The sequence below is a fragment of the Miniopterus schreibersii genome, assembly GCF_964146895.1.
Source record: "Miniopterus schreibersii genome assembly, chromosome: 9".
Lineage (NCBI taxonomy): Eukaryota > Metazoa > Chordata > Mammalia > Chiroptera > Miniopteridae > Miniopterus > Miniopterus schreibersii.
In genome coordinates this window covers 2,982,063-3,004,188 of record NC_138118.1, presented here as the reverse complement: position 1 = coordinate 3,004,188, position 22,126 = coordinate 2,982,063, and the positions used below count along the sequence as shown (strand labels likewise).

Here is a 22,126-nt window from a genome sequence, read left to right as displayed (position 1 = left end):
CCACACCCGGGCATGTGCCCTGACCGGGAATCAAGCCAGCGACCTCCTGGTTCAAGGGTGGGCACTCAACCACTGAGCTACGGCGAGCAAGGCATGTGCATTTGGGGGTTTTTTTGTGTGTTTTTTTTTAGTTAGTAGTTGCATGTTTTGAAAAAGAACGCCCCAGCCGAGTTTTGTCCCTTCTCTCCCCAGAACCAGCAGCGCCTTACGCTCCCTGGAGCCCCGGGACGTGTAGAGCCCCCAGGAGCCGGGATGGAACGGCGGGGAGACCCGGGGCTGACGCGTTACTATGGATACCCCGGGGCCGGGAACGCGCTAGGCACGCCCAGAGCGTCAACCCGCAGCCGGGTCTGCTAGCGCGCCGGACGCAGGGTCCCGGCCTCCTCGGCCCCGCCCACTGCTGGGGCGGGGCAGGCGGCTCTCTCCAATCACAGCTCCGGAGGGAGGAGAACCGACAGGATTCCCTCCAATCACAGCTCGAAACGACATTGCTGCGTCTCTCTTCCAATCGACGCCGCGGCGCGAGGGGGTTGTCGGGACGGGGGCAGGAACCAACATGGAGCCCTCAATGGGATAAGGGTGAAACTGCCGTTGCCGGCCGCTTGTTCTCGCGCCCCATCATGTTGGTGCACTTATTTCGGGTCGCGATTCGGGGAGGCACTGTCGCAGGCAGGCCTCTACTCCCCCTCCGCTTCCAGACATCCTTGGCCGTCAGGTAAAGAAAATAAATAAAAAATTGACAAACATACTGGGAGCGCGGGGCCATTGACCCGCTGGCCGGGCGCGGGGGCCGCCGGGAGATGGAGTCCGGGGCTCGCGCGAGGCCTGCTGGGAGTTGTAGGCCGACCCAGCCAGGGGTGTAATGTCACTCCCCGGAGGACTGGCCTCAATTATTTATTGCGACGAGCCAGGTGCCCGCAGGAGGCTCAGCGCATCTGGATCCGCGCGTGGGCCGACCGAGGGACTCTCTGGGTCGGCGACCACGCCCAGGGTGTATACTGCCTCCCCACCAGGGGGCGCCGAGCTGCACAGGTTGCTGGCCCTTTGGTCTCCGCTCCTGGCCCTGTCCTCTTTCTTGCAATTGATCTGGCGATTTGGATAAAAATTATTCTGCTGCAGGCCCTGGCTTCAGCCTCAAGTTCTGAGGTTCAGAATGGACATCAGGCTCAGCGGGAACCAGGGGCAGGAGCTGGGTCAGACCCAGGGTCCTGCCCCGACCACACAGCTGCAGCTGCAGCCTGGGCTGCTGTAAATAGTGACCTCCAGCCTTGGACTGCTGATCTTGTTTGGTTTCCCACGTCTCATTTCTATTTTATCGTGGCGTGTAAAATGTGTAGAATTAAATTTTTATTTCCTTGTGGGGGGGGAAAAATTATTTCCTGTCCGGAGACGTTCAGTGTTGGTGGTGCTCCCAAGGTTGAAAATGAGCTGAACAAAAATGATTCCCTAGATGGGGGGTCCTTTCAGCAGAGAGAGGCAATCTAGTAAGGGGCCCGTGTGTGTTCTTTGTGTGTTCACTCTGCACACGTGGGTCTAAGAAGAGAGGAAGGGAGAGGATGGGGAACGAAGAGGACCCTGAACCGAGACTGCAGTGTAAACGCTTATGAGAAGGTACCGACTCCCTTGTGATCCCGGAGTGAATAACCCGAGGGCCAGGCAGGCACCAGATTCGCAGGGTGGACTTGGGTTGTTGAAAGTCCACCTGATTGACACAGGGCAGGAGCTGGGCGGAGCTGGACCCAGAAGTACCGGTGCTGGGAAGTGATCTGCCAGTTCTTGGCAGTGACCAAAGCCCTGCCTAGAGCCTCAGTTTGGAGAAGATGAGAAAAGCCGGAAAGTGTCCGTGGTTAATTATTAAAAGGTTTGAACAATCCTCAGGAGAAGAGTAAGGGTGTTAATATTATTTAAGCCAAGAGAGGCCAAAGGAAAGCGGCTCAGTAATATTCAAGTATTTGTACAATGTTTAACAAATGTTGAAGTCACAACACACTAGATCATAAAATGAACTTAGTGGGTTAGGACCATTTAAAAGTGAGTATAATAGAAAACAGAGGCCGGTGTGACTCAGTGGTTGAGTGTCGAACGGTGAACCAGGAGGGCATGGTTTGATTCCGGGTCACCGCACATGCCTCGGTTGAGGGCTGGATCCCCAGTAGGGGGCGTGCAGGAGGCAGCCGATCAATGATCCTTTCTCATCAATGTTTCTGTCTCTCTCGCCCTCTTCCTTCTTCTCTCTGAAATCAGTAAAAAACATTTTTTATAATAGAAAATAGAGTACATATTTAAAATAGAGAAAGTATCATTTTGTGAAGCATTTCAACTTTGTGTGACATAGACATAAGTTGGTTGTACTGGGTTACAATGTAAAATGTATTTTTTACTGTTGGCCTCAGTAAATCTGAAACTTTGCAAACACTGCAGTGGTGAGTTAGGTCAGGTTCTTCTGCATTTCTAATGAGGGTGTGCACTCAACAAGCAAACATTTTTTAAACATCTGTTATATTCCAGAGAGCTGCTAAGTGCTGAGGATACAATGGGGAATAAGCTGGAGTTTCCTGCTCTCAAGAAACAGACAGTCTATTGGAGAAGTTGGACAGCTACACAGGGCAGGGGGAGAGTGAGCTTCCCTATTTAAAACTTAGGACAGACATAAAGTACACAGTGAAAAGCAAGACATAAAACCCAGGCAGGTGGAAAGGGGTAGGTGGAGGCATAATTTAGAGGTGGCAAGAAGCTTGGGCCTCTCTGACAGAAGGGAAGGTTAAGGTGAAGTCTGCAGTTAGGAGGGCCTGGGAATATACACTATCACAGTAAAGGAAAACCCTCTCCCTCGTTGCCTTTCCCCATCAATAATCTCATTGATTATTCAGATTTTTGCACATCCCATTGTACGTATACTCTTGGCAAGATAACTTCTGCTCCTAACAGGCCTCTGTGCTATGATCTTTAAAATACATATCTGATTATGTCACACTCCGGCTTAAAAACCAGAAATGGTTCTCATTGCCCCCCAAGTCCAGCCGTTTTATAAAGACTGTGCTGACTAGCCCCTGCTGCCTTTCCTGCCTCCCCCCCCCCCCCCCGACAGGAGGAGGAGCCCCTGCTCTGTACTCGCCAAGTGCCCTGTGGTTCCCCTCTCCCCACTCTGCAAGCTTTGCCATGAGCTGTTTGTTACCCACCAGTAAAGTGTAACCACCAGGAGGTATTTGCTTGGTCTCTCCTGTTCAGCTCCTGCTCTCGGTGCCTCACAGCAGAGCACTGCGCACAGTAGGCACACAGCCCTATTTGCCATCTGTAGATATGGGAACTGCAGGAAAGAGGAGGTGATCCTGGCCTACCCAAGATGACAACATATGTTATTTGGATTTTTCTTTTTCTTCCTTCAGCTGGTGGAGAGGGAGTGTGTCACCCTTTCCCTCCGTACATTGTCACATGAGCACTGGAGGCCTGGGAGAAGCCAGGGTGATGGGGCTCACAGTGTTAACGGTCTGCCGTTATGCTCACTTGATAGACAGCAAAATCATGTGGGGCTGAGAGAGCTAATAATTTGTCCCCACGCAGCAGACCTGGGACTAGAGCGGAACCCTGATGGGTGATTGCAGAATCTAGGCTTGTTCTGCTGTGCCGTGTCTGGAGCCCAGCTGCGGTCCAAGCTCCAGGCTCACCTTCCTCAAGCGCCCCCACGTCCTGCCCGCAGCCCCTGTGCCTGGCGCTGGGTTGGCGGAGCCCTCCTGGGCCCCGTGGTGCTGAGTAAGTGCCCCTGCTCTGCCTTGTGGCGCTGTGTGAGGCAGAAGAGGCCCCTCCTGCCTGTTCCAGACCGTTAACACTTTGAGGTGGGGCTATGACCACCAGGCTGGGTGCTCTCCCCCTCTTCCCTGAGCCCTGTGCACTCAGACTTCTGTGTCCTTCACCGGAAGGCAGTACAGTGGACTAGCTGCCATGCAGGGTGCCCTCCTGCTCTGTGGTCCAGGGATCTGCCAGCGTGTGGGTTGGAGCCGGTCACTAGCCCAGAGGTACTTCCGGAGGCACATAGGGCCTGGCTGCCTGAGTGACCGCTTGAGGGAGAACACCTGTAAGACTTCATTGCATGCACCCGTCTCATTCCTCAGCTACTTTGCCTGTGTGTGTCTCAGAAACAGGGCACTTGAGAGCAGCCTGAGAGGCAGTAGAGGGCCTGGCAGAGGGCAGTGCTGCCCGCCAGAGGGCTCAGCCCAGGGCCCGGCTGGTTCATGTTCAGCTGAAGGACAGTTGGGGCCTCGAGCCCTCAGTGCAATTCTCTCCCTACAGGCACTCTGATGGCCACCCCAGCTCCTACCTCCTCAGGGCCGTAGCCCAGCTGCGGTCCCAGCTCCGGGCTCGCCTTCCTCGAGCGCCCCCAGGTCCTGACCGCAGCCCCTGTGCCTGGCGCTGGGTTGGCGGAGCCCTCCTGGGCCCCGTGGTGCTGAGTAAGTGCCCCCGCCTCTGCCTTGTGGCGCTGTGTGAGGCAGAAGAGGCCCCTCCTGCCCGCCCCAGACCCCATGACGTGGAGTCCCGCTTTAACTGGAAGCTCTTCTGGCAGTTTCTGCGCCCCCACCTGCTGATCCTGGGGACAGCCATTGTGGTGAGATCTTCCCCCGCACCCTTGAAAGCAGGGATAGGGAAAGACTCAGCCAGCGGTTTGCAGAAGCCCCAGCCAGAGCTGCTTGGGGACCGCTTGCCTGCCTCATGGAGTCTTAGGGAGAAGACCTTAGGGAGCAGCCAGGACTGGCTCGAGGACGGAGGCCGAGGGATACCAGCAGCCTGCGCAGGAGGCTGGGTGTGCAGGGTGTAAGGGTCCCAGGGCCTGGCAACCTGAGCTTTGACCCTCGGGCGCAGGAGCAGCCGAAGCATGGACAGTGGCAGGAGAGGAGGACCAGGGTTAGGGCCGGGGGTGGAGGCGAGTATGGCCCCCTCTCGATGTCTGTGACCCTGCAGCTGGCACTGGGCGCGGCACTGGTGAATGTGCAGATCCCCCTGCTCCTGGGCCAGCTGGTGGAGATCGTGGCCAAGTACACAAGGGACCACATGGGCAACTTCCTGCATGAGTCCCGGAGTCTCGGCACCCACCTGCTCATCCTCTATGGCCTCCAGGTATGGCAGGAGGGGAGGGCCCCGGGGCAGACAGGAGCCACCCGGGCTCCCCTGAGTGCCCCCCGCCTCTCTCCCAGGGACTGCTGACCTTCGGATACCTGGTGCTCCTGTCCCGCATCGGCGAGCGCATGGCCGTGGACATGCGGAGGGCCCTCTTCAGCAACCTGCTCCGGTACTGCCAGCTGCAGGGTGCAACTGCGGGTGGGGTCACCCTGGGCCCCATTGGGGTCCTAGGGAATATCTGGAGGTGGGACCTCATCCCGATAACGTCTCCCTCTTTCTCCCACCTGTTGCCCGCGTCCCACCTCCAGACAAGACATTGCTTTCTTTGATGCTAAAAAGACAGGGCAGCTGGTGAACCGATTGACAACTGACGTGCAGGAGTTTAAATCATCCTTCAAACTTGTCATCTCCCAGGTCAGCGCCCCAGGTTTCCCCACCCACTCACCCACGCGCGCACGCTCCCCAGTTCAGGCGAACTGGGCTAGCCCCGCCCGGCCCATTGGGCCCCACCCTGGTGAGGGTGTGGGTGTGGGTGAAGGGCTGGAGAAGTTCACAGAAGGGAGGTGCCGTGGCATTGTCCAAGGTCAGGATGAGCTGTTTCTCTCCTCTTCTGAAATCCTACCTCCCCCGAAAACCTTCTCAAGGACTCAGACAACAGCCTTTCCTGCCCAGCTTGCCAAGAGCGGAATCGCCCTGGCCTGCCTTGCCCCCAGGGCCTGGCACGCTGACAGTGTTGAGAAAAGGAGCGGTGGCTTTTACTGTATTACCGATGTCCTCCCTTCGTCCGCCTCGTCGGCACCAGGGTCACAGCAGACACTGGCCCACGACATCCACAGTTTTGCTCAGTTTCTAGAGCAGAAAGAGAAGCAAACCAGGATCTGTCAGGAGAAGGGTGTCATGTCCACACACACTCTCACCCGGCCCCTTTGTGCCTGCTGGCCAAGAAAGGGTTATGTTCTGTGACCAGCAGACCGCCAGTCGGCCCCCAAAAGTCAGACCTGTAGCCTTGGCCTTGTGGGCGTAGAGCAATAGCTAGCAGACCCTTGATAACAGCCACCGGTCGTGGTGCGGCGCCAAACTGCCTGCCTGCCTCCCTCCCTCTACCCAGGGGCTGCGAAGCTGCACCCAAGTGGTGGGCTGCTTGGTGTCCCTGTCCATGCTGTCCACACGCCTCACGCTGCTAATGATGGTGGCCATGCCCGCCCTGATGGGAGTTGGCACCTTGATGGGCTCAGCCCTCCGAAAATTGTCTCGCCAATGTCAGGAGCAGGTACCAGAATTCCCGCCCACCCTCCTCACCCTCCCCTTTCTCTCTGCCCTGTCACTCCTCCCCATCACCAACCTGACCCCGTCTCCCGGACTCCTTGCAGATAGCCAGGGCAACGGGTGTAGCTGATGAGGCCCTGGGTAACGTTCGGACTGTGCGAGCCTTTGCCATGGAGCAGCGGGAAGAGGAGTGAGTCCCGGGCAGGGGTGGAACCCAGAGCAGAGGGGCTCCCCAGACGCACTCCCATGCCCTGCACCCCGCCCGGCTGCTTCCTGAGGACTGGGCTTGGCCTCTGTCCCCAGACGCTACGGAGCAGAGCTGGAGGAGTCCCGCTCTAAGGCAGAGGCGCTGGGCAGAGGCATCGCCCTGTTCCAGGGGCTCTCTAACATCGCCTTCAACTGTGAGTGAGCAGCGGCCTCGCCTGGGGGGCGGGGCTGGAGGAGCAGAGGACAGGGCCCGCGGCAGCTCTCACCTGCCTGGTGTCCTCCAGAGCCAGGAGCCCAAGCTGGCAACGCAGTGGGCAGGTGGGCTGATGTCACAGCCCAGCTATGTGTAGCTTGCCCAGGAGGAAGCTGTGGACATGGCCCCTCCTCCCACCACCTGCTTCCAAAGGAGGAAACAAACAGACCATTCTGGTGACTCACCGAAATTCCAGTCAGTAGAGGCACAGCAAGGATGAACCAGGGACTACCCCCTGGGCCAGGCTCTGTCCTCTGCTTCCAGCTGCTTCCTTCCTGACCACCTATCCCATTCCCCCTGCAGGCATGGTCTTGGGCACCCTGTTTATTGGGGGCTCCCTCGTGGCTGGACAGCAGCTGACGGGGGGAGACCTCATGTCCTTCCTGGTGGCCTCCCAGACAGTGCAGAGGTGAGTGTGGGGCCATTCCCATTCCTAAGGACCCTGTGGGTGCCAGCCTGCTCCCCGGGGAGGCACAGGGCTGGGGGGGTGCCTGTGCCCCCTATCCAGGAAAGCCCCTCAGGCTCCAGCAGCACCTCCCGCCCACCTCGCTGACCCCACTCAGAAACACGGTTGTCATGTTCACCCTTCCAAACAACCAGGAGCTTAAAACATTTTTTAATTATAGTAAAATACACATAACTTGAAATTTGCCACCTGACCATTTCTGAGTGTGCAGTCAGTGGCGTTACGCACACTCCCATTGTGCGTCCATCACCACCGTCGTCTTCAGAACTTTCTCATCTTGCAAAACTGAAACTCTGTCCCCATTAAACACTAACCCCCTGGCTCCTCCCCCACCCCTGGCACGACCCCCACCTTACTCTGTCACAGTGTCTGACTGCTCTGGGGCCTCCTGGTAGTGGGATCACACGGGGTTTGTCCTTTGTGACTGGCTTATTTCACTCAGTGTGATGTCTTCTGGGTTCATCTACGTTGTAGCCTGTGTCAGGATGTCTTCCTTTCTGATGCCGAGTGAGATTCTGTGTATGGATTGACCATCTTTGACATGCCTTTTAAGAGCTGGCCCACCCTCCTTTGCCTCGCTCACTCCCCTGCCCTCCACCTGGGGGCTCCTTGTGCCAATTGTTTTGAAATCTACCTGCTCCTCTGGGCCCCCGCTGCCGGTGGGCGGCCAGGAGCTCGGCTGACTCAGCCACAAGATGCCCCAGGCATCCTCCCGTGTCTTCCTTCCAGTAAACACCAGCCGTGCCTTCTGCGCTTCTCTTCACTTTCTCTTCCCCACCGCGCACATCCAGTGTACACAAAAATGCGTAAAACATAAATATCGGTTACAACAAATAGTCGAAGAGTGAATATTGTATAGAAAGTCATGAAGGGCGAAGACCTGTGTTACCAACCACATCAAGGAAACAGAGCCTCACCCTGGGCGCCTCCCGGGCCCTTTCCCCGTTGCTCCCATTCTGATGGCACTTGGGGCCTGGCTCTGCTTCATGTCTTCCCACCTGTTCCTCACAGAATCCCTCACCTTCGGCCTTGTTATTGTCCCTGGCAGAATGGAGCTGACCCCAGACAGGCAGGTGGAAAGGACTCCCGTCCTCAGCCCGTTTCTGCCTGTTCTGATCTGGGCCTGTTCAGCCCCTCTGGTCCTGGGTGGCCTCATCCTTCCCGCAGCCCCAGACACAGAAAAGGGACTTGGGGCCTCCCCCTGCTGCCCATCCCCGGGCCCACCTTCGGCCTCTCATTTTAGTCCCAAGGACCCTTAGGAACCCGCCTGCTCCCTTCATGCTTTCCCCCCTGGGCCTCACAGAGCAGTGGCAGCAAAGTCTCCCTGTGGGATGGAAGCTACACCCTCCACTCCTGGCCTCCCTCAGACTAGCCTTCCCCTGGCCCCACCCCCCTCCTGGCCTGAGTAGACCCTCTCCTTCCTCCCCCTGCTCTGCCGAGCCTGTTAGTTGAGTTCATGACAGACATAAGGAGGCCCTAGGAGATCCTCTGCACTGCGTCTTGCAGGCTGCTAAGTGGGGCCACAGGCCCTGGGCCCAGCCTTTTGGGGGCCCGTCACCTCATGAGGACTTTCACCACCCACCTGGAGGAACTGGGTCTCATTTTCTTAAAGAAGCTGGTATGTTTCCTCCTGGGGCCCAGCAGGGGGGAGAGGGGAGGGAAGGAGGCAGCATTGCCCTGCCTTCAAGCAGCCCCGGCCTTTGGACCCCATCCAGGTATTCTTTTTGGTGGCCCTGGGGCCCCCAGGGAGATGGGGAGGCACCTAGACCACAGTTAGGGCCAGGCCACCTGGTCCACATCCAGGTTTGGGCCCTACAGGGAATAGTCTCCCCGACCTGGTCTCCAGGGAGAGCCGAGGCCTGACTTCTGAGCCATCTCTGAGAGCAAGGTCATGGCTCACCGGCCAGTCATGTGCACCTGGTTTTTGGTTGCTGCCCGGCCCCTGTGCCAGGCACTAATGGCTCCAGATCTCTCCCTTCTCATCACAGATAACTCCCTGTCCTGGCTCTTCCTTGCTCTGCCTCCCGCTCCCTTTGGCAAGCGCTGGTGGCTCCGAGCCCGCTAGAACCACTCCTTGCAGGCTGTCCTCCCGCCCAGTGCTGGAAGGAGTGAGGTGGCGAGGAGTGAGTCCTCTTCAGGAAGGCCCTGCACACACCACCCCGCACACACTGTCACGGGCCGCCCGGCCCGGCAGGGCCTGGTGACTAAACAGTGACTCACCTTCCTCCCAGCAGCCCCGATGGTGGAGGAGGTGGCCCGCTGTCTAGACAGATGCACACTCGGCATCCCCTACAGGGCAAGCCCACAGTGAAGCGTCTCCAGGGAGTTTCATTTCGGGGGGTGTCCCCAGAGCTTCCCCTGTGGTGCACTGTCTTCTGTTTTCTTCTTTCTGAAAGAACTAACATCAGGCCCTGGCCTGTTTGGCTCAGTGGTTAGAGCATTGGCGCGTGAACTGAAAGGTCCCGGGTTCAATCCTGGCCAAGACCATGTACCTTGGTTGCAGGCTTAATCCCCAGTCCCAGTCCGGGTACATGGGGAGGCAGCCAATCGATGTGTCTCTCTCACATCAATGTTCCTCCCTCCCCTCCCTCCCTCCCTCCCTCTCTCCCTCCCCCTTCCACTCTGAAAAGTAATGGAAAAAATATCCTCCAGTGAGGATTAAAAAAATAAAAGGCTAACATTTCCCCCCCCTTAATTACCCTTGCTTTCCCCTTGGGTCAGCAGCGATAGAGCTGCCCTGCCCTGCGGCCTTGCTTCCCTGACCCCTGCTGATAGCATTGGTGCCTCTCCTGTGCGGGAGCCAGCTTCCCCCTGCAAGCTGCGGGCCGTGCAGGATCCAGGCCCACTGAGCCACGGAGTCCCCAGCCCTGAGGTAGTGAGGGTCATCAGCCTCCTCTTGTCAAGGAAAGGCCAGGCTCCGAAAGCAGAAGGGACCTGCCCTGTGACCTGCCTGGGCCCAGGGCTCCTAGGATCGCAGATTCCAGGACTGTCCTCCAAGTTTGTCTCCAGCCCAGGTTTCCAGGCCTCAGCCCACATGTCCTCCATGCAGCTGAGACCCGGGCCTTCCCTCTGGTGCCAGCCTTCTCTCACCCTTCTCCTCTGCTCCTCACAGGTCCATGGCCAACCTCTCTGTCCTGTTTGGTCAGGTGAGTGGCAGTTGGGGTGCTTCTGGTCAGCCACCAGCATCACTTGTGCGCAGGGGGAGCTGGGTGTCGGGTAGAGGGGATGCCACACCTGCCTGTGTGGGGAGTCCCGGCGATGCTACGGTCACTCCCACCCATTCATTCCCTGGGACCCTCCCCTCCCTGAGGCCACACCATATCACTTCCCAGGTGGTGCGGGGGCTCAGTGCGGGCACCCGGGTGTTCGAGTACATGACTTTGAGCCCATGCATCCCGCTGTCCGGGGGCTGCTGGGTCCCCAGGGAGCAGCTGCGAGGGTCCATCACATTTCACAACGTCAGCTTCAGGTCAGTGTCGGTGGGTGGGCCCAGGGGTGGTTCCCTCGGGGCTGGGGACCTCTGTGCCCCCCTCGGGTACAGGGAGACTTCAGGAGGGACCGGGGCAACCAGGGACTGGGAACCTGATCTGACTGAGGGTCTCTCGGCTCCTCCCAGTTACCCCTGCCGCCCTGGCTTCCAGGTGCTCAAAGACTTCACCCTCACGCTGCCTCCGGGCAGGATAGTGGCCCTCGTGGGCCAGTCCGGTGGAGGTAAGAGGAGCCCACAGCCTCGCACCCCGTGACTTTCCCCCTGTGGTGGCCACTCAGAGCGGAGCCCCTCCACTGCCACCACGTGTCCCTCTCCCCTGGCACTTCTCCAGAAACTTGTGCCCCCTCCCTAACTGCCCTGTCTTCCTTACCTCATTCCCCAGGAAAGACCACTGTGGCTTCCCTGCTCGAGCGCTTCTATGACCCCACGGCAGGCATGGTGACACTGGACGGGCGGGACCTGCGTACCCTTGACCCCTCCTGGCTCCGGGGCCAGGTCATCGGCTTCATCAGCCAGGTGCGGAGGGAGGAGGCTTTCCTCCACCAGTTGTCCAGCCCGTCTCCCTCCTCCAAGCCCTGCCTCTCTCAGTCCTTACGGCACCTGGGCCTTTCCTCCTTCCCAGCCTGTCATCCCTGCTCTTGGGGGCTCTGGCCGCCTGCGCTTGTTCCCTGGCATCCCTTGGGGTCGGAGGCTTCTGCATCCAGGGCCATCGCAGCTCTGCTCTCATCTCACTGGGGCAGGAATGCTGCTCCTCCATTAAAGCCAGGAAGCTGGGGCTCGGGTGGCTGCTTAGGGTCCCTGGTTCTGCGACAAGCCCGTGGTGTCTGGAGGTCTGGAGATGCCATGCAGTGCTGCTGGGGACTGCTGGCAGCCGCCCGCTCGCCCAGCGAGGTCCGATGCCGCCTCTGCTTGAGGCGGTGCCTCTAGAGCAGGCCCACGCTCCCGCGGGGTGTGGACTGAGGGACTTACTGCCTCGCAAGGGCTCCCTCCACGGCGGAAGAAAGCCGCGGTGCGCACCCCTCTGTCCCATCTCTTCATGGAGGGGAGGCCTGCGGGGAGCTCAGCCTCTGCAGCTTTGAGGCACCTCGGTTCTCGTTTGACCTGTGACTGAACTGTCCCTACCTGCTCTCCAAGGGGTTCCGGTTTGGCCAAAATAGCCTTTCCTGACACCCCCCTGGGGGGTTTGGGGCAAAGTCAGAATGTTTCCTGTGGCCTTCCCCACCCCATCCCAGGAGCCAGTCCTGTTTGGCACGACAATCATGGAGAACATCCGCTTTGGGAAGCTGGGTGCCTCTGATGAGGAGGTTTATGCGGCTGCCCGGGAAGCCAACGCCCATGAGTTCATCACCAGCTTCCCTGAGGGCTACAACACCGTCGTAGGTGAGTGCGGGGCCCGCAGCGTGAGGCTGGGACCCCGGGGCAAGCGAACGGGCATTGCATCCGGGAAGACCCTGCCAGACTGTGGCCTGTGGGGCCGGGAGGCCAGGCACAAGCAGGCTGCAGAGACAGGCATACGGCAGGGAGAGCAGTCCTGTCCGGCTCGCGTGATGACGTCCCGGTCAGTGACGGACCACGGGCAGGACCGCGGTGCACCACACAGCCAGGCGTGCTGTGGGACGTACTGTCTGTGATCCCACAACGACAGAAACGCCCGAAGACGCATTTCTCAGAATGTGTTCCGCTGTTAAGCACATTCCTGACTACAGCACCGGCCAGGGGTACCGTGACCCGGCCAGAGTGTTGGGATCTCTGCGTCCCGAGACCCAGCCAGAGGCAGTGGGTGTATCTCCTCCTAGTCTCTCATCTTTCCGGCGCCGGTGCCGTTCCTGTCCTACTCTCTCACTTAAAGGCGTGTCCTCGCTTACCGTGGGATTGACGTGGGGGAGCAGGTCCCTCTCTGACTTCCCCAGGAGAGGGCTCTGGGGGTTCTGGAAGATCCACAGACAGACACTGTAGAGCGTCCGTGCGCAGCTGCGGCATCGGTCATCTCGGACATCTCTCCAGCCTCTGGGCCATGTTTATCGTCCAGTCTCTGGGCTCTGCTGCTAATGTCCCCGCGTGTCTCCAGGCACGGGCATATCAGGTTCTCAGCTCTTTTCTTGAACTTTGGCCTCAGGCTCGCTGAGCTTCCACTTCCCAAGTGCTGTCCCTCTGTAGCCGTCCTTCATGCCCTGTGTTACCGGCCAGCTGGTGTTACTCACTGCTCTCTTGGGTGGCCCTGTCCTGCACCTCTGACCTACACGCTCCGGGCTTCTCTGGGGCTCAGTCTGCCCCTCCCTGCTCTATGACTGCCATCACCTTGAGGCTGCCACTCCTGCAGCTCTCCCTAGAATGCCCGGGTGGTGGGCTTCGAATCCCACTGTGCTGTCATCACGCACCCCAGGAGCCTACATCAGGGTCCCGGATGTCCCCGCAGAGCAGAGACCCGGGAGGCAGGGGAAAGCAGCTAGAATCGCAGGTCCCATCCTGGCTCTGAGAGCCAGAGCCCCACTATACACACAGCTCACCAATTCACATCACCTTGCACAGGGAGGTGGGAGCCGCTACAGAGGCAGGGTGAACACAGGCCGGGCAAGGACCCCGAGAGCCAGCTGGGAAGTTCCCACAGCCTGGTGCCCTTTGCAGGGCCCCCCAGGTGCAGAGCTGAGGATTGCTTCAGGCTGCGCCCTTCCCCTTCCTCCCCAGGTGAGCGGGGCGCGACCCTGTCTGGTGGCCAGAAGCAGCGCCTGGCCATCGCCCGAGCCCTTATCAAGCAGCCAGCAGTGCTGATCCTGGACGAGGCCACGAGCGCTCTGGACTCGGAGTCTGAGCGGGTCGTTCAGGAGGCCCTGGACCGAGCCAGCACCGGCCGCACCGTGCTGGTCATTGCCCACCGGCTCAGCACCGTACGCGGGGCCCACCACATTGTCGTCATGGCCCAGGGCCGTGTCTGTGAGGTCAGCAGGGGCCCAGGGTGAGGGGAAGTTGGCACAGCTTGAACCATAGACACAGTGGCTCAGCTGAGCTGGGAGGGTCCGGCCTGGTCCTGGGGGATTGGGGCCGCCTTCTCTAAGCAGCACCCCAGGTGGACTCAAAGATGTCTGCCCTCAGGTAAGCCCTGGCCTCTCAGGGCCCCAGAGTTCCTTCGTCCCCTGGGGGCAGTAGAGCTCCCAGGGTCACAGGGAAGTGTAGCAGACCAGGACTGAGGTGCAAAATAGCCCCAGAGACCAGCCAGAGGCGGGGTCCGAGGCAGGGCTTGGAGGCTGCATGGGGCCTGTTCAAGCCAAAACTGAAGGGTTTGTGGGGACACTGGGCCCTGAGCTGGGATCTTTGGGCTGTTACGAGGGACCCAGAGGACAGCAGGGAGGTGGTACCTACAAATAAGATGTGCCAGTGGCATCTATAAGCAATTGTGCTTTGGTTTCATAGTGACCCCAGAAGGGTCACTGGCTCAGGTGTCCTGAACTCTGAGCTAGGTTGGGTGACCCTCTGCTCCTCCTTCTCTCCAGGCGGGGTCGCATGAAGAGCTCCTAAAGAAAGGCGGGCTCTATGCCGAGCTTATCAGGAGACAGGCCCTGGATGCCCCACCTCCGAAGGCACCCAGAGGCCCCAGGAACCGCCACCCCGAGTCCTGAGAGCAGCCCTCTGCAGTCTGGTCACTGCCAAGCATCAGTGCCCAGGGCTGAGGACTGAGCCCCAGAGGGCTAGCATGCTGGGCTGTGGGCTGCGCCCCTGCTCACAATAAAACCAAGGCAGGCCCTGGGCTGGGAGTAGGTTGGGGCTGCTCCCATCTACTCCCCCTCCTCTCCCCAGGCTGCCTCCCTCCTGCCAGAGCCACAAGTCACTGGGCTGCACAGGGGAGGAGGCAGAGTCCCAGGCCCTTGCTCTGTTCTTTCCCTTTACCCAGACCCTCCCTAACCCCTCTCAAAAACTCTGCCAGCCTCCCCCCTACCTGACAGCCTAAAGATGTCTAGGCCCCGGAGCTAAGGAGACTACATTCAGGGTCAGGGAGTGGGTGGAGGATTCACACTGGGGTTCTACCCGACCTGTGCCAAACCTCACTTCCCTGGCTGACTCCCGACACCCCTTTATCCCACTGCCTCTCTGGGCCCTCAGGGAAGGAGCCCTGCCTTGGGCCAACCCCTCAAACCCACAGTCCCAGCCTCGGAACAGTTTTTCTTCCTTCACACAGTCCTTGTCTCTAGCTTTCACCCTCCCCATTCAAACAGAACAGATGCCTGACAGGCCCTCCGGGAAGGGGGGGTGCGCTGTGGTCCAGTCAAGCTGTCTCACCACTGCCCTGGCCCCCACCTTGAGCCTATCACCTGGTGAGATTGTAGACAGCCCCCCTCTACTTGAGGATACCAGCCTGAAGGGGACAGGGCAGGAGCCGACACACCCCAAACTCCAGCTATGGGGGCACGTAGTACCAACAGTCACCAGACCGTGAGGGAGGGGTTAATGCTAACCCCCTTGGGCAAACAAAATACAAAACCAGTCGGAGGAGGACCAGTCACTGCTAGACCAGGGGAGATGGGACTGGAGCCACCTGGAAAAAGGACTGGCCAACTGCCAGCGCACCTGAGCCTGTGGCCCTGAAGCTGTGAATAAGGACCTGGGAGTAGCCACGGTTTCCCACCAGCCCTTGTGGGCGCCCCTCCTGCCTTGATTCTGCCCATGTCACCTCCCACCAGACCGCCTTCCCCCTTCACAGCCACGTCCAGACTGAAGTCCCCACTAAGCCCTGCTCCCTAGGTGGGAAGAGAAGTTGCCTGTACCAGACCTTTAAGGCCGACCAAGCATACTGGGTTTATCCTGTGGCACCTAGGGTGAGGCCATGGCCCGGGGGCAGCAGCAATTGCAGGAGGAACAGAGTTCCCTAAGGCTGGAGGCCAGCCTGGAAGAGGCAGCAGTGGCTCCGGTGTGAGTGCAGGAGCTGGGTGAGAGACTCCATAGCCTCTTCTGGGTGTGATTTAGGACCAGAAACCACCCAAAATATCCCAGGGCCATAGCACTCTGCTTTGCTGCCCTACTTCCTGAGCAGTGGGTGAGAGGTCGCATCCCAGGGCAGCTTTGGCCCAGGAAGCAGAGCCCGGGGCTGTCTCCGGGTTGCTTTGCCACTAAACATCCAGTGAAGCCACAAGCAGGCCTTAAACACCCCACCCCCCCAGTCTACACTCACCTCCCTGGCCCCTCCCTTAAGAGAGGAGAGCCAGCCGGGGTTAGTTCCTGCTCAGGCCTCTGACACCAGATTCTAGGTCTCTCCTTACCCCTTCCGGGTGGCCTCTCCAAATCCTGCCCCTGCCAACTACCCCCCCACCCCACCCCCACCAGCTCAACTAGGGAAGTGCCATCCACGGTGCCTTCAGCTGGAAGGCCATGAGGTTGGCGCTGTGTAGCCTGAACTTGACCTTGGCGACTTTGGCTCATCAACATGAATCCTGAGCCTGGCCATGCTTAATCGTGAAAGCTTGTTTTCAGAGTTTAAATGGTAAAATACTTAAAACTCAGCGTGCTGCAGCCTTCGAAGGTGGTCAGCTCTGGGCAATAAACCATGTTATCCACTCATTCTGTCTAAAATGTGTTCATTAAGCACCTATCATGCCCCGGCGCCCACGACGGGGATGACAGCCCCTGGCCCCTGCAGCCCACGGGCTTGTCAGGACAGGTGGGTGGGTGGCTGCAGCACAGCGTGACCATGTGAACACGTCTCCTACTCTCAGCCAGTAGCCCACCAACAGGAACCCAGAGGCCTCAAGTGCTTTGCAAAAAGGGACCAAGTAGAAACATTTCAGTGAGTTAATGGAGATAAACCTGCCTTGTCTCGGCCCACAGTGCAGTGTCTGCCTACCCGAGCCCCATACCCGGAGGGCAGGTGAGCTTGACAAGAGGATCGGGCCCTGACACCATCCTGCATGGGCCTGTCTGGGCTGGCTCCTGTGGCCCTCTGCCCCTTGGGTCCCCAAGACGCCCTCTCCCTCTCAGGCCAGCCGGCAGTGACGTTGCAGGCCCTGCTCTGCTTTCTGGGGGTGTCTGTTCCAGCTGCTGGGAGATCCCCCACCGGCCCATGGGCTCTGGGTCCTCTGAGGCTTCTCCAGTCAGATGTGGCCCAGGGCCCTCCAGCCAGCTCAGGGACACAGTGTCTTCCTTTAGAAAAGCCCACACTCCCATGTTACTTCTGGGAGCACCAAAGGGTGGAACTCCTACGGCCGGGAGCTTGTGGCATCAGACAGCCCACACGGGTGCCTGTTGACCCAGCAGATCGGTGTGTGGGAGTTACAGCTGTGCAACGTTGCTGAGGGCACCGCTGTTTGTAATGGAAAACTGGAAACCACCAGAGTTCCTCAGGGAGGTGGTGACTTGAACAAGGGTATGTCCACATGTTGGGAGGGTGTGCAGCCATTTAAAAACGGGAAGTTTCCCAGGTACTGGATATCACGTGGTCCCCAGAATATGTTAAGTGAAAAAACCGTGAAACCATAGGACACCCATGTTATACATGGGAGCTGGACTGTGCTACCTGGGAGGGTGGCAGGTGAACCCACATTCACTGTGGTAGAGGCCAACCTCCCGGACAGGAGGGCCTGAGTTGGCAGGGGGTAGGGGAAGAGGGTCACTTAAGGGACCCCAGGACGTGGGACCTGCAGAGGCCTGGGCCACCCAGCGTAGGCTGGAACCCTGGGGGCTCAAAAGGAGGAGATGGCCAATGCCAAACGCCCCACCACCTTCCAGCCTGGTCAAGAGCCAAGTTCGCTTTTTGTGAAATGACCCCATGATGAGGTTAGTGGGAAGGAAGGAGGCAGGAGGAGGGAGGAGCCAGGCCAAGGGCCAGTGACCGACTCTCAGCCCCACATACAGGGGCTGCAGCTGGGAAACTAGAGGCCCCAAGGGCACCCTCAGCCCTGACTGTCTCTTTGCTCCCCTCAAACCCAACCAGGGTTGCTGTGGTTTCCCGCTGGCGCCTCTGGCCTCAACAGCCACGGCCCCCCCATGCTGCACTAATGGCTCAGCCTGGGGCCCCAGGGACCTCCCCACGCCCCAGGCTGCTCTGCCAGCCCCCTGGCCCCCTCACTGCTGAAACCCAATCCTCTGCGGCAGCTCTGGCTCAGCAGAGCAGCAGACCAGCCCTGCTTGCCACGCCGGCTGCACCCTGCCTGCTCTCCGCTGCGGAGCCCCCAGCCCAGCACCGGGCCCCCTGGAGCCACAGCCTGTTCCTGGACAAGGCCAGCTGGACCCTCCAGGTCACTGCATCCCACCCAGCCAGGCCAGTGCCTCCTGACCTCCCTCTTGGCCTGGGCCCCTCTCCTTGCCTCACACCTGCACTGTTCCCTGCATGGCCATCCCCTCCCAGTCCTCCGACTGACCCTCTCCTCCTTTTAAGCCTCTGTAGCCTGGTCACCACCTCCAGCCCTCTTTGTCCCCTCACCTTAGCTCCAGCCATGAAGCCCCCCTCAGGGACGGAGGAGCCCCGGCGGCAGGCCTCGGACATCAGCGTGTTTGCCAGCAGCTGCACGCTGCACGGGCTGGGCCACGTCTTTGGCCCGGGGAGCCTGACCCCACGCCGGGGACTGTGGGCCTTGGCCATGCTCCTGTCGATGGCTGCCTTCCTCTACCAGGTGGCAGAGAGGGTGCGCTACTACGGGGAGTTCCACCACGAGACGGCCCTGGACGAGCGCGAAAGCCACCAGCTCACCTTCCCTGCCATCACCCTCTGCAACATCAACCCGCTGCGCCGCTCGCGCCTCACGCCCAACGACCTGCACTGGGCTGGGCCGTCGCTGCTGGGCCTGGAGCCCTCGGAGCACGCGGCCTTCTTGCGTGTCCTTGGCCAGCCCCCCACACCGCCCGGCTTCATGCCCAGTCCCACCTTCGACATGGCCCGACTCTACGCCCGGGCCGGGCACACCCTGGAAGACATGCTGCTGGACTGTCGCTACCGCGGCCAACCGTGCGGGCCCGAGAACTTCACTGCTGTGAGCTGGCCACCCACCCTGTCCCACCAGAGACCAAGGAGTGCCTGCCAGTCCCTGCCCATTACCCACCATCTCAGCCTTGCCAGCCCAGGCTCCCCCAAAGCCAGGGAACCTTAACACTGGTGCCCTGAGACCCTTTCCTTCCCCACCAGGCCACAGGCCCCCACCCCACCAGTGCCTTCTCTTCAGCTCAGGAAGCTGTCCTCCTTGGGGCTCGCTCTGTCACTCAGCTGGGTGCAAGGTCACACCCTCCAGTTTGGGGCACTTACCCAGGCAGGCTCTGGGCTCAGGTCTGGTCTATGGAGACCCCGCTACTGGGCATGGGAGGGATGCAAGTGGGACCATTCTGGGGCAGAAGCCCCCGCTCTCTGCCGATGGAGGGGCTGGCTTTCCCTCTGCCTCTTCCACATTCTGCCAGTCCTGGAGGAGGGCAGCCGGGACCCACTGCCTTTTACCCCGGTCTCCAAAGAAACACTTGCCCTGTGGGTTGTGCCCTTAGCTGGGGATGGAGGGGGAGAGGAGGTGGAGTGATGGGAGCCCATGAGGGTCCAACTATATGAGGTAGGGGCTGGGGACATTGAGATGTGGGCCTCAGTGTTCAAAGGAGAGACCCAAGTAGAGGCTAGGGAGAGGCAAGGTCCCACAGGCCCGGGTTTGCCTGGCTGGGCCCCTTGCTCCCTGGTGAGGTCTGTACCCATCTGCCACCCCTAGATCTTCACCCGGATGGGTCAGTGCTACACCTTCAACTCCGGCGCTGACGGGGCAGAGCTTCTCACCACCCCCAAGGGCGGCGCGGGCAACGGGCTGGAGATCATGCTGGACGTGCAGCAGGATGAATATCTGCCCATGTGGAAGGACACGGGTATGGAGCACCACGTGTGAGGCTGGGGGCCATGGGGGTGCTGGAAAAGGCTCTGGGAAAGAGAGGGGGTGCCGGCAGGGGCCTGAAGCATGTCCTTCCTTATGAGAAGGGAGCGGGTGGGGTTGGTCCATCACAGTCCTGGGGAGAGGGGGCTGCAGCCAGGGCCTCCTGGAGCCCAGGACTCAGGCCCCCTCCCCCCACAGAGGAGACCCTATTTGAGGTGGGGGTCCGAGTGCAGATCCACACCCAGGAGGAGCCGCCCAGCATTGACCAGCTGGGCTTTGGGGCGGCCCCCGGCTACCAGGTGTTTGTGTCCTGCCAGCAGCAGCAAGTATCCTCACCTGGGCCTCCGAAGCCCCCCTTCCACCACCAAGGCTCCTAATGCCCTCCTTCAGCCCACAGCACCTCAGACCCCAGCCCCGCAGCTCTTCAGACCTGTCCCAGGGCCTCCGCCCCCCAGGGACCGCTCACATCTTCCCCGGGTGCCCGCTTCTCCCCGAAACCTCCTTAACCAGTCCCTCTACAGCTGAGCTTCCTGCCACCACCCTGGGGCGACTGCAGCTCAACATCTCTGGACCCCGACTTTGAGCCGGAGCCCTCGGGTCCCCTGGGTCCCCCCAGCCCCAGCCCAGGCCCCAGCCCTCCCTATAGTCTCATGGGGTGTCGCCTGGCCTGCGAAACCCGCTATGTGTCTCGGAAGTGCGGCTGCCGAATGATGCACATGCCGGGTAAGGGGGGGGCGGGGGGGGGTCCGGGGGGGAGGGGCCGAAGCTGGGAGGAGTCCCGAAGCTGTCAACACGCTCCGCAGGTGGCGCACCTGTTTGCAGCCCCCAGCAGTACAAGGACTGCGCCAACCCCACGCTGGGTAAGGGGCAGGCGTCCCAAATCCCGCCCTCGCCCGCCCCTCGGCCCGGGACCCCACCCCGCAGGGGGGGGGGCGGCGCTGACCCGCACGACCCTGGCCCGCAGACGCGATGCTGCGGAAGGACGCGTGCGTCTGCCCCAACCCCTGCTCCATCACGCGCTACGCCAAGGAGCTCTCCATGGTGCGGATGCCCAGCCGCGCCGCCGCCCGCTACCTGGCGCGGAAGTACAACCGCAGCGAGGCCTACATCGCGTGAGCCGCGGGGCGGGGCGGGGCGCGGCGGGGATGGGGCGCGGCGGGGATGGGGCGGGGCGCGGCGGGGCGGGGCGGGGCGCGGCGGGGATGGGGCGGGGCGCGGCGGGGCGGGGCGGGGGCAGCGCCCCTCGGGGCCCAGCCCTTCCTGCGCGCCCCGCGCGCGGGGTGGGGACTCCCCTCTGCATGTCCTCCTGGGGCTCTGGACGAGCTAACACACCCGACGCTGCGCCCTCTGCAAACCCTCCTGCAGCCGGGCCCCGATGCCCCCCCTCAGGCTCCTGGAAGGAAGCAGAGGCCGCAGGACGCGCACCTGTGTCCCGGCTCCAGGGCCTGTCCGGCAGCCACTCCCGCCTTTTCCTCCAGGGAGAACGTGCTGGTGCTGGACATCTTCTTCGAGGCCCTCAACTACGAGACGGTGGAGCAGAAGAAGGCCTATGAGGTGTCGGAGCTGCTCGGTGTGTGCGCGCAGGGCGCCCCGGGGGGGGCCCGGGGAGGGGTGGTCAGAGCAGGTGACTGCGAGCTGACCAGTGACCCTGCCTCCGCAGGCGACATTGGGGGCCAGATGGGGCTGTTCATCGGGGCCAGCCTGCTCACCATCCTTGAGATCCTGGACTACCTCTGTGAGGTGGGCCTGGGGCCCCGGCAGGGGGAGGGCAGGAAGCAAGCCGGACAGGGGGAGGGGGGAGGTGTGCGCTGGCCACCCCCCACCCCCCAATGCTTGCCCCCAGGTGTTCCTAGACAGGGTCCTGGGATATTTCTGGAACCGGAAGCAGAAGCGCGCCCAAAGGCACTCCAGCACCAACCTGGTAACAGCCCCCTCTCCCTCCCCTGCCATCTCCACTGTCCCCGTGAAGCCTAGAACACCATCCCTTCCCACCTGGGAAAAAACCGTGGCAGGGAGGGGCATGCAGGGACCTTAGCTGGTCCCTGGGTGGGAGGGAGGATTCCCCCCTCCTCTGACCCTCTCCCTCCTCCCACAGCTTCAGGAAGGGCTGAGCAGCCATGGAAACCAAGTGCCCCATCTCAGCTTGGGCCCCAGGTAACACGAAATGCCCCCCTAAGGTCAAAGGACAGGCAAGTCTAATCCAGAGGGTGAAGTTCGGGTCCAGGAGGGCAGGAGCAGGGCACTGGTTCAAGGCCTCCTGTCCCAGCCCTGTGGTCTGTGTCTCAGCAGGTCTCCCACCCCTCCCTGTGCCGTCACCAGGACTCTCTCTGCCTCCCACCGCACCTGCTACCTCGTCACACGGCTCTAGACCTGGTGTCTGTGTCTTCAGGGCCAAACCTGGACATTTGGGGCATTCCCTGCCCGCACGTGACTTTGCCACCTTCATCTCAAATAAAGTTCTAGTGCCTCAGCCTGAGCTGTTCCTCTTACCGGCAGACTAGTCAGGCCAAGGT

The 22,126-nt window shown here is 60.7% G+C and overlaps 2 protein-coding genes across 5 annotated transcripts; both read left to right on the top strand.

The window, feature by feature from the left end:
- The first annotated feature begins 538 nt into the window (after positions 1-538).
- On the top strand, positions 539-16,339 carry ABCB8 (ATP binding cassette subfamily B member 8). Its single transcript, XM_081147909.1, has 16 exons — positions 539-715; positions 4,288-4,600; positions 4,954-5,109; positions 5,187-5,281; positions 5,421-5,526; positions 6,221-6,382; positions 6,483-6,568; positions 6,682-6,779; positions 7,142-7,247; positions 10,417-10,450; positions 10,637-10,773; positions 10,921-11,015; positions 11,177-11,310; positions 12,027-12,174; positions 13,480-13,730; positions 14,283-16,339. Exons 1-16 carry the CDS (start codon positions 621-623, stop codon positions 14,406-14,408), a joined length of 2,142 nt encoding a protein of 713 aa, XP_081004035.1. The 5' UTR covers positions 539-620; the 3' UTR covers positions 14,409-16,339.
- Positions 16,340-18,114: 1,775 nt separating this feature from the next.
- On the top strand, positions 18,115-22,086 carry ASIC3 (acid sensing ion channel subunit 3). 4 transcript variants are annotated; one of them, XM_081146803.1, is made up of 11 exons: positions 18,115-18,746; positions 19,458-19,608; positions 19,812-19,939; positions 20,135-20,336; positions 20,417-20,473; positions 20,578-20,725; positions 21,092-21,183; positions 21,274-21,353; positions 21,457-21,534; positions 21,709-21,767; positions 21,903-22,086. In XM_081146803.1, exons 1-11 carry the CDS (start codon positions 18,213-18,215, stop codon positions 21,979-21,981), a joined length of 1,608 nt encoding a protein of 535 aa, XP_081002929.1. In that variant the 5' UTR covers positions 18,115-18,212; the 3' UTR covers positions 21,982-22,086. The 4 variants fall into 4 exon arrangements, with proteins under 4 accessions (XP_081002929.1, XP_081002928.1, XP_081002927.1 ...); XM_081146802.1 differs by having other exon boundaries at positions 21,900-22,084; XM_081146801.1 differs by having other exon boundaries at positions 21,092-21,353.
- Positions 22,087-22,126: the final 40 nt, after the last annotated feature.